The sequence below is a fragment of the Saprolegnia parasitica genome (assembly GCF_000151545.1).
Source record: "Saprolegnia parasitica CBS 223.65 unplaced genomic scaffold supercont2.47, whole genome shotgun sequence".
Taxonomy (NCBI): domain Eukaryota; phylum Oomycota; class Saprolegniomycetes; order Saprolegniales; family Saprolegniaceae; genus Saprolegnia; species Saprolegnia parasitica.
In genome coordinates this window covers 43188-53770 of record NW_012156441.1, presented here as the reverse complement: position 1 = coordinate 53770, position 10583 = coordinate 43188, and the positions used below count along the sequence as shown (strand labels likewise).

Genomic DNA, 10583 nt, shown 5'->3' with positions numbered 1-10583 from the left:
GAAGGTCCGGCGGGACGAGCGGCTGCACGAAGACGCAGAGCGCGCTGCCTTCCACGAGAAGCGCAAGCGGACCTTGACGGCCGCGTCGAGGCCCTCAAGAAGACCAAGCCGGCTATCGACCTCTTTGCGCCCGACGAGACCGCGCCGCCGCCAGTCGCCAGTACAAGAAGTACACAGACGAAGGCATCGCGCTCGGCGGTGCACGGAGCCCGGTCCACTACCAGATAGGCCGACGCAAGCCGCCCTCGCAACCCTGCCGTCCAGCAAAGCCAAGACGACAACTTGTACGCTCTTGGAGGGAAGGGTATACATACTCCAAATAAATTACGTGGCACGCTATTAGACGTGCACCTTGTGGAATCCGTGGTCCGAGTCGATTTCGTAAATGAAGAACGAGCCGCGCTCGGGCGACATAATCGTTGGCGGCCGCAGCTCGTCGTTCTCCAGTGCGTCGTCGTCGTTCCGTGCGCCGAACGGAAGGTCAACCACGGACTTGCCGCAGAGCGAGAGGCGGTAGCCGTCGTAGAACCGGTCGCGGGACGTCGTCCGAACGAAAGCGAGCAGCACGAGGCCGGCGAGACAGAGCGCCCAGAACACCCGGAGCGTGTCGCCGTCGACGCCGGCCTTGACGAGCGGCGCGACAAAGAGGAGGACCGTCGCCCAGATGCTCCAGGCGAACCCAAACATCGTGCCCATGTTGTAGACGCCGTACATGTCGGTGAGGAAGCACACGATGAGCGACGCCGCGGCGCCGCCGCAAAACTTGGTCACGTAGATCATCGCCGGTACCGTGCTGTAAAAGTCACTCGCGCAGATCGGCAGCGCCACCACGGGCAGCAGCAGCACGGCGACGAACGTCACCTTGCGCGCAAAGGCGGGGTTGGCGTAGAAGACACAAATGACCGCGTCCGAGACCATCGGGACGCCCAACCGGCCGGCGAACCCGAGCAGTGCGCCGTGGAGCTTGAGCGAGGCGGCGTCCGCGATCGCATAGTCGTTGGCCCACGACGCGCCCGGCGCCGCCAGCGGGATGTACGGCAAATTCAGCGCCGAGAGCGCGACGTACGCCATGCAGAGACACACAAAGTCGGTCGAGAAGACGCACTGCATGAGTGTGAGCGCCTTGACTTGCTCGTGGTACTGCCGCGTCGTGACCTCTGCATCCGCCGTGCCCGACTCGTTCGAGTGGCGGCGAATCGCGTCGAAATTGACCAGCGTCATGCCCACCTTGAGGAACTCGTCGTGGATGACGTCGGCCTTGACTGCGCAGTCGACCGGGATCCCGTGCATGTCGTGGCCACGGACAAAAAAGTCGGGCGGCGGCGTCCGGAGAAGGAGCGCGCAGAGGAAAGCAGCGGCAGCATGACCGCGAGCACGTACCAGTAGTAGTGCTGCAGCGGCACGCCAGCGTCCTCGAGCGTCTCGAAATACCACGTCCAGAGCGGCTGCCCGAGGCTAAAGCCGAGCGAGCAGAGGCCGCTGATGGTGCCGCGGAGGTCGGGCGCCCACTTTTGCGCCGTCGACATGGAGGACAAGAGCACGATGCCGAGACCGACGCTGGAAAAGAGCAGCCTACCATCGGTCCGGATAAGAAATGAGAGTGATGATGTACGATCCATAATACCCCACGTGCATCATGGGCCAGAGGCGCGCGAGCAGCGCGACTTCAAGCCCGAGGTAGCCAACGACGACAAACGACGTGCCGAGAAGCATGGACCAGCGAGGCCCGCGGCGCTCGAGGAGAGGTGTGAGAAAGGCGGCAATGATGCAGTAGGCGATGACGCCAACGACGAGCGACCGGAGCGCGCCAGGAATCGCGTCGGGGTCCTCGAAGAAGACGGCGGCAAAGGACTCGAAGACGACGACCGTCGCGTAGAGGATGCCGGCGCAGAGCTGCGCGAGGAAGCTTGCGATAAAGATGTAAAGCCGGTGGAAGCGCAGCACGAGCGGCGGGCGATTCGTCCGAGGCAACGCGAAGAGGTACCTCTCGGCGTGGACGACGTCCAGCGGCTTGGTCGGGAGGCTAATGCACCAGTAGGCCTGGAGCCATTCCATGGTTACTAGTCGGAAAGAACCGCAATGGCTCTTGGCTTGTCGCCATCCGGGACCTAGAGTGGGACGGTCCTCGGAGTCGTGTGGACGCGATTGGCCGACAAAAGAGACAGGGCGTGAGTCGCGCTTGAGCCACCACACGATGGACGATCGCCGGTGATCGCACAAGTTGGCACACTCATCCGAGCAAGTACTATTATTTGACTCGCTCTTTAATATTAGTCGCAAGATGGTGCGATGGCAAAGGCCGGAGACAAACAATCATATCTCGTGCACACTTGGAGCTCCTCGGATGCCCCACCTGGGTGATGCAGTCTCCGGTCGGAAATGAATCCACGATGCACCTTGCTCTGTAAACTTGCTTGGGACACAGTAATATCTGTGAAAACATTCTCACGGCTGCCCCTTGTAGTAATCAACGGCAACTATCCAATACAAGTTCCGCCACAACTATCCACTACAGCTATCCATGGCAACTATCCATGACAACTATCCACCAAAGCTATCCCTGCAGTGGTAACGATAGATACAATGGTTTGGTCGCTGGGCAAAATGGTCGCTGGGTATATCAGCGACGACGCCTAGACGGGCCACAACAGCAGCTTTCGATTACGAATGCACGACATTCGCAAGAGGTTGCCAGTTTAGACAGGCGATTGATTACCAGTCGCTCGAAACATCGGTGCGGTGCCAGACGCGTGGTCTACTGTAACGACGATATTAGTGCTCATCCAGACTCAATGGTACAGACGATGCGCACACTTTTCCTGCAGAATGGCGTTCGTACATGTAGTGTTCCGTCACGTCGTCTGAAATTCAGTCAGGTCGTCTGAAAATCAGTCAGGTCGACTGCCTTTGAACCACAACCACACATGCGTGGACTGGGCATCGCTTACTCCTGCTGAGTACTCGAGTACTAGTCCACACGCCCCCAGTAGATCCAAATGCGACAAGGCGAAGGATAAGGCGGACCGGACGCTATTACAGTAATACCATGCGAGGATTCCAGGTCGATGATGGTTTGGGTCAAGTCGCCAATGCTACTGCATCAGTATGCACGTTGCAAATTCAATAATTGAAAACTTCTGAGCACCATTGATAATGATTTCTTTCCTAGACATTTATGCTTGATTTATGCACGATGGCACAGAAGACGATTTGAATGTAGCCGCAACCTGGGGTGATTTATCTGGTTTGCGTCTCCACGCTGTCCACTCCACTTGCTTTTTGCGGACGTTTTCAGCCCAGCGCCTTCCGGCCCCAAGCTTCCATATCACGCTGCTCGCGGAACCAAGCGGTGCCACTTGACGATGTCTATTGCACGAAACCAGGCCACACTGCGCCTCGAGGAAGCCCCGACGAGCCGCAGCTTCCTGCTCACGCGCCCCATATACGTCACGTCGCACATCGCTGGGCAAAAACAGTTCTTGACAACACGGCTTTGGTCGTCGCGCTTGCGCTGGTCGTCGCAGCCGTCGCGCCAGTCGCTCTTCGTCACCGACGCGACGTTGTCGACACCCACGCACATCGTCTTGCGCAGCCAGTGTCGACTGCGCTGCATCGTGGAGCTACCTTGGCCCGACGTCGCTGGTTGCTGGCCCCGGAAAGACACCACTTGCGCGTTTGTTCTGACCCGCCGCACTCGCGCAGGGCTGCCCGCTGACATTTTTGAGACCCCCGAAGCATCGACGCATTCGCTTGTGCAGACAAGGTCTCGAGCTGCAAGTCGGTACGTGCTGCGTAGTATGGAGCGACCGAGCGACGCTGATGCGCGGTCGCACGACGGTTCGACATGGATTCCGCTGAGCCTCTTCTCGCCCCATCCGAGCCCCTTGCGCAATGATATCTACTAAGGGTGTTCGTGCATTTTTTGCCAAGGCGAGCTATAAACGCCAGAGCTACATGCCAGAGTTGAATGAAGCGTCCTATCCATTGATCGGCTCTAGTGGGTGCGCGATTCAGGAGAGAACTGCAATAAATCTCTGTCTCCACCTTGTCGCCACCTTGGATTTAGAAGGTTGGGCGCAATATATCTATAGCCATAGATCGATACAGCCGATTGGCTGAGCGCTCGTGGTTGATTCTAAATCAAAGAAAGAATAAGAGCTTATTGATTCTCGACGTGGATGTTGAGTAAAGCCCGCTAAAAAGCAAGAATGCTTGCATAGGGTTGTTGCACTGCGATAGCAGTAGCGTCCATCCAGTTGACAACTTCGTCGATACGACGACCTATCGTTCCCGCTGGCAAATTTGGTGGCAGCCCACAGACTCTCAGGGTCGTCTCAATCAAAAACCAATTCTCAAAATCGTCTCACACCCCGTGCCTTGACATTGTTTTGCCTATGAAGCGGGGACAAGGAGCCCGCGGTTGGAGGCATGCGTGTCGTCAAACCGAACAGGATAGATCTCACCACAGTACCATCGTGACGTGACGAACTCATTTGCGTATTTGCGCACACGGTTTCAAGACGCTTCCTATCGCAAGGCGCCGTACCGCAGGGACAGCGAACGCCCAGCGAACCGCCCATCTGTCTTTCCGCACAGAGTAGGACCCGTGCAAATACAGTGTACTGGGATGCTGACGGCGCCACAGCCAAAGGCCCATGCCGAGGAGAGAGACAGTATTGATAAGTGAGTTCGTGCCTGTCCAAGCTGCCACGTTCGACACGGCAACCAACAGGTGGCGCAGAACTTCTCGCCCGACGTGGAGCTTGGTGCGCCACTGTCTTGACGCAAACCCACAAGACTGCAGAGGGTCTACCGGTATTATACGTAGGGAAGACTGTAGGGTAGCCATCTTGATCCAACGCCATTTTGCTTTTTGCTTTTTGGACCCACCACATGCAAGCGCCCATTGTGCTCACGTGCGACGATGGCAAGGCCATGGTTGTCGCTACCGACAAGGCGTCGACCGTGTCCGTTGTCGAGTCGCGATTCCTTCTCGACGGCGCCGAGTACCTTTACATCGAGCCGATCGATGGCGCGCACGTGCACCTCGTCTCGATGCACCAGCGCAAGCGGTACCTCAGCGCGCAGCCGCTGCGGTCGGCGCTCGTCTGGTCGGCGCGCGCGTCGCCCAAATCCGTCTTCCGCATCGTGTCGGCGTCGCCAGAGACCTTTTGCCTCGAGAGCGTGCACTGGCCGCAGCAGTTTGTGCGCTGGAAGCGCGCGCACTCGAGCCGCGCGCTTGGCCACCTCGTCCTCAAGCGCCAGCGGAAACACGCGACAGCGTTTACAGCCATGGACGCTGCTCGGCGCGACCAGACGCTCCTCCGACGGCGGCACGAGACCACGTCGGCCCTCCCACCGTCTATGTCTGCGCGACTGCCTACGACACCGACTTGGCGAGCGCAGAGGAGGTCGATGCGCTCTGCGTGCTCGAGCCCATCGGGTGCTGGGACGCCGACGACTTGCCGGTGGCCTACCGTGCCGACTGGCAGGACGCCGCCGCGTGTCGAGCAAACTAATTCGTCCCCCGTTCTGTATTTATTCGGTTGAAAGATGATATATATAAAACCACATGTCGCATCAGATCGCTTGGTAGATGGACACTGTGGGCGGGTCAAGCGCCGGCAAGTTGCACTGGTCGACGTACGATCGTGTCCAGAGCAGCACGAGCAGAGCAAAGACGAGGGCCAGCAGCGGCGACAGCAGCACGATGCTGCTTATCGAGAAGAGGCCAATGCACGTCACGCGCAACGACGCTTCGAGGAGGAGTGCGACGCCCCAGACGCGGCAGACGCGCGCCGAGACCGCCTGGACCTCGGGATGGCGCCAGTAGGTAGCAAGCGACGCGCGCTTGGCGTCTGTGGAGCCGTAGAAGCCGCGCACGTAGTGCCACACGAGGTTCTCGCTCTCCGACTGGAGCGAGAGAAGAAAGCCGACGCCGATCGTCATGGTCGTGAACGAGTCCTTCACGAGGAGCACCTTGGGCTCGTTGGTGACGAAGAGGACAGCGAGCGCCAGCACCGTCGCCAGCACCTGCTACTTGAACAAGATAGCAGAGTTGATATGCCGCTGCCACGTACCAGGGCGGAGATCGGGTCGAGGCAGCGGAAGGCGACGATGTGGTACAGCGTTTCCAGCGCGGGTGGCAGCGCTGAGAGCAAGATCGCGTGCAGCTCCGTCGCGAACGGAATGCTTACGTAGTAGAGAAGGAGCGGCAGCACGAGGTTGATCAAGAGAAATTGCGCTGCGTTCTTGTGCGGCGGCGCGTCGGCCGTGGGCAGCAGCGGCGAGAACGACGTCAAGCTTCCTTGCATTGTCGACACTGGCAGGTTGTGCGAAAGACGCCAATCCTTCGACCATGGAAGACGCGAGGAACATTTGGCGGTGGCCAACGGCAACTCCCGACGCAACGCCACCGCTGTGCAGTACGCACTCCTCGGCTGCCACACTTCTCGCCATGCGCGGTGAGCTGCACGTGATTACGGTGAGAGTACCCGCGACGTTAGTCGCATGGCGTGATCTTGAAGGGGTGCGTGTATAGTTAGTCGCCGCGTCGACTAGAAATATCGTTTCGACTGGATCCGGATAATTGGTTTCTATCCGGCACCGCCCATTCCAGCTTGAGCTTCGCGACCGACGCACGATGGCCGACTTGATGCTCCAGAGCGAGTTCTCCAAGGACCCGAACAAGCCCTTTAGCAGCCGCGTCGACGACATCTCCGCGTCCTTCGACTCCATTCTGAAGGAATGCTCCGAGCTCTTCCTCCTCATGGAGAAGGCCGAGTACGCACCGACGGACCTCCTCCATCCACACTCATGGGATCGCATGTAGCCCGGCGACGCGCGAGGCTGGCGCCGAGGCCATCAAGAAGAAGATCGACGCCTTCAACTCGGTCTGCGACGAGCTGTACAAGGAGATCGTACGCTTCTTCTATGGCCATACTGGCGCTCATTCCGCGCGGGTCGGTAGATGCGCCGGAAGGAGAAGCTCGTCAACCACAACGAGAAGGGCATCACGCGGACCATCGACCTGCATCGGCAGATCCAAGCCGCAGGCAACCTCGCGCAGATGATTGGCGAGTTTCGCCACTTCCTGCACACGTCGACGCCGCCGCCCCACACGCAGCAGCAGCAGTAGCACAAGCCGTACGTACATGCTTTATTCGTCCATGCACCTTTACTTCAAGAGACCGATCAACGAGAGCACTGTCATGAGTACGCCGCTGGCGACGAGGAACGCGCCGCCGTACTGCAGCTTGGCGTTCACCTGGTTGACGCCGACTTGCCAGAGAAAGAGACCTGGCACAGCGAAGTTGAGGAGGATGTCGCCGACGGCGCCAACAAAGCCCATGATCATGCTCAGGTCCTTGCATGTAATCGCGAGCGCATAGGCGCTGACAAGCGATGCGATGGTCCAGAAGGTCCGCGTGTGGCGAGAGACATCCCCTTCGCCGACTGCGACGGCCTCGAGGACATGCAGAAAGGGCTGGAAGATGAGCGGGATCTTGAGCACCATGCACGTGCCGAGGACGATGCGCACGCTGTTGACCAGCGGGTCGTCGGACGCGAAGCCCGTGAGGATGTCCGGCACGATCGCGCCGTGAAAGCACACGTAGCCGAGGAAGCTAAAGCACACGTAGAGCACGCACCTAGACCACATTGATACACTGCATCCTGCTCGCCAAGAACAGTACCCGAAGAACATGGTGGTGAAGTTGATGGCGTGCATCTGCGCCTTGTGCTGGAGCTCGCCGTAGACGCGGACCGAGTTGATTTGGCAGCCAAAGGCCAGCGCTTGCAGCGGGATCGTGTACAGCACGCCGTCGACCGTGATGGCCGGCGCTGCGTCCGGGAGCCCGCCCGTCTGCACCGCGCGCACCAACAAGACGAGAAAGATGTAGCCCATGCAGCCGACGACGATCGAGTTGGAGTGGCGCAGCGCGTAGAGCGACTCGGCGAGGCAGAGCGGGATCGCGACGAGCGTAAAGACCGCGCCGATCACATACCGACTCACGTAGGCAGCGACAAACGGATGCAAAAGGTCCATGGCGACGACCATGAAGACCGCCATGATGCCAAAGAGCAGCACGAGCGTCAGAAGACGCACGAACCACTGGCGGCCGCGGCCAAAGAGCACGCTGCTCATGCCCTCGAACGAGTACTCGCCCGTCGCATCTGCGGTCACGATGCACGCGTAGCACGACACGAACGCAAAGCCGGCCATGACGAGGAAGAGGAGCGAGCACCCGACGACGCCGGTCATCGCCATCGTGCTCGGAAGCGCGAGCGCACCCGCGCCCATCATGGTACCGACGAGCGCAAAGGTCGACGTCCAGAAGGTTCCTTGCGGCAGCGGCGACGACACGCCATGCTCGTCACCGGCCTTGACCAGCAACGTGCTCTGCTCGCTTCGTGCCATTGGAATATGTTGACAAACGAGGTTGCCCTTTTGCATACACCGGGGTATGGCGCTGGAAAGGCCACGCACCCCGGGGCACGGTGGAGCTGCCTGTGTCTGGGCAAAACCGGATACAGACCTAATTAGGACTTGAAACGGGGTAAAACACCCTACGATTCGGTTTTACACCGAGGGTGTGGACTGGAGTGGGAGACGACGGCAAGTTGAAGTTGGTGAGGTCGCCAGAGCCAGAGCTGCCCGAGCCCCTTTTTTACTCCCTGTCACGAGTGTCCAGTCAACCAACGGCTGCGACCGGACTGGATTCCAGATTTCAGATCTGGCAGCGGATCTTGCTGGACGGGTTGTCGTCACACTTGGCTGTGGTGCCATCGCTCGACGCGTCGCTCAACGCTCGTCGAGACGACCCTTGGTGCCCCTGGTCTCTCGCACAGCCCCGAGTCACGACCACTTCCGCTCCTTGTTTGAAGCACCGGCCACGCCTCACGAGCGCAGTAGGAAGTCCAATATATCTGCATGAAGAACTCATGGAACAGCGGGTTGTCGTCACTGAGGCGACGTCCACATCGTCTCGACAACCGGTGCCACGGGCCGTCACCACTGGCACGAAGGCGTCATCATCACCAGCGGCACGCGGCTGCGAAGGAAGGTCACCGAAGGGCAGAGCTGCTGCTGGTGACGATGACCAAGAAGCTAGCAGCTGGAAGCACTCGGCAGAGAGGAGAGGAACTCCAAACGCCCACGGAGACGCGTGCAATCGGGTGACAGAGTCGAAGTGGAGCGGCTCCAAATGACCCGCACCAGCTCCACGACAAGCTTCTTCAGAGGCAAATCCCTCACACTTGATGAGCCAACTGTTGCAACCAATGACGTGGCAAAGGCTGGGACAACCACGAGAAAGCCAACGAAGACGCTTGGAGTCGGCGATCTCAACGTTTGCAGTTGCAATCTTGACAAGGCCGCCTTCGTGCCAGTGGTGGTGACGGCCACATCCTCCCAAGCCGACGATCTGCAAGGGCTACTACGTATAGTATGACTCCTTCGTATCCAGGTGGCAACGCCAACGAGCCCGCACGTCAACGGCATGCACGCTGTATTACGCAAGAGCGGTCGCCACGAGGCCGTAGATGGCGACGCCCGAGAGGCCGAGCCCGAGGAGCATCAACAGCACGGCTAAGATCTTGTAGAACGTCGTGCCCGGGAGCGCAAACGCCGGTCCTTGGGTCACTTCAAAGAGGAAAAATCCGGGCAGCACAAGCATAACGACGCTGCCGACGACCGCGCCAAACCAAAACAGCGTCAAGCCGAGGCCAGGGCTCAGCACGGCGAGGCCGCCGGCGAGGGCGAAGAATACCTACACAAACAACGCAGTTTCAGCGACGAGTCGACGCGGGAGTTGAGCCCGCACCAGCGTGGCCACCATGCGGAAGACGAGGCGCCCGACCGACTTGCGCTCGGCAAAGTACGTGTCTTCAAAGATATCGCGCAGCGGAAAGAACGTGCGGGGAATCGAGACGAGAAGCGCACTTGCGAGCACGACGCGCAGCACGTTGACGTCCCACGCATCGGACGCAAACGACGTGAGCACGTTGTCGGCCGGCGCACCGCTCGTCGCGAGGAACCCAAAGGTCGCGACCGCGTAGTAGACGCCGAGGCTAAAGACGACCACGAGAAGAGGCAGGTACCGCTGCGTCGTGAGGGCTTGCTGGCCGTCGCCGATCGCACCGTACGTGCGAAGCAGCTGGACATGGCCGAGGAAGCTCGAGAGCTGGATCGGGACGACGTAGCTCACGTCCATCCAGTTCGACGGCGCCTCATTCGATGGCCAGGACCCGCCGACCGAGTGCCCCGAGAGGCTCAGCGCGAGGTACAGCGCGCAGAGCACGATCTACAACACAGTCCATAGTCACTCGTCGTCCGTCACGCATCGTACCAAGTGGCGGGACCAGTGTAGAAAGTTGGGCACGACGTCGGGCAGACAGAGCGGAAACGGAACAAGGCAGAGCAGCGCACAGAGCGCGGGGCGCGAGAGGCCAACGAACGGCGCGACGAGGTCCGTGGCCACGAGGAGGTAGATGACAACCGTGCCGACCAGCGGCAGTAGCGTGATGGCGCGGATGAGCTGGCCATGGTGCGGCGAGCAGAGCCGCCTCGTGATGGCTTCATA

At 59.8% G+C, this 10583-nt stretch overlaps 5 protein-coding genes across 5 annotated transcripts; 2 read left to right on the top strand and 3 right to left on the bottom strand.

The window, feature by feature from the left end:
• Window positions 1–339: 339 nt before the first annotated feature.
• SPRG_09218 (hypothetical protein) lies at window positions 340–2055 on the bottom strand (the record flags this gene model as incomplete). Its single annotated transcript, XM_012348762.1, has 3 exons — window positions 340–1257; window positions 1302–1572; window positions 1625–2055. 3 exons carry the CDS (start codon window positions 2053–2055, stop codon window positions 340–342), a joined length of 1620 nt encoding a protein of 539 aa, XP_012204152.1.
• A 2838-nt stretch (window positions 2056–4893) lies between these two features.
• SPRG_09217 (hypothetical protein) lies at window positions 4894–5519 on the top strand (the record flags this gene model as incomplete). Its single annotated transcript, XM_012348761.1, has 2 exons — window positions 4894–5345; window positions 5402–5519. 2 exons carry the CDS (start codon window positions 4894–4896, stop codon window positions 5517–5519), a joined length of 570 nt encoding a protein of 189 aa, XP_012204151.1.
• A 5-nt stretch (window positions 5520–5524) lies between these two features.
• On the bottom strand, window positions 5525–6314 carry SPRG_09216 (hypothetical protein; the record flags this gene model as incomplete). Its single annotated transcript, XM_012348760.1, has 2 exons — window positions 5525–6036; window positions 6081–6314. The coding sequence occupies 2 exons, from the start codon at window positions 6312–6314 to the stop codon at window positions 5581–5583; spliced, it is 690 nt and encodes a 229-aa protein (XP_012204150.1). The 3' UTR covers window positions 5525–5580.
• A 329-nt stretch (window positions 6315–6643) lies between these two features.
• On the top strand, window positions 6644–7138 carry SPRG_09215 (hypothetical protein; the record flags this gene model as incomplete). The annotated part of the gene is made up of 3 exons (XM_012348759.1): window positions 6644–6783; window positions 6833–6920; window positions 6971–7138. The coding sequence occupies 3 exons, from the start codon at window positions 6644–6646 to the stop codon at window positions 7136–7138; spliced, it is 396 nt and encodes a 131-aa protein (XP_012204149.1).
• Window positions 7139–7143: 5 nt separating this feature from the next.
• SPRG_09214 (hypothetical protein) lies at window positions 7144–8419 on the bottom strand (the record flags this gene model as incomplete). Its single annotated transcript, XM_012348758.1, has 2 exons — window positions 7144–7649; window positions 7695–8419. 2 exons carry the CDS (start codon window positions 8417–8419, stop codon window positions 7178–7180), a joined length of 1197 nt encoding a protein of 398 aa, XP_012204148.1. The 3' UTR covers window positions 7144–7177.
• Between the last annotated feature and the right edge of the window lie 2164 nt (window positions 8420–10583).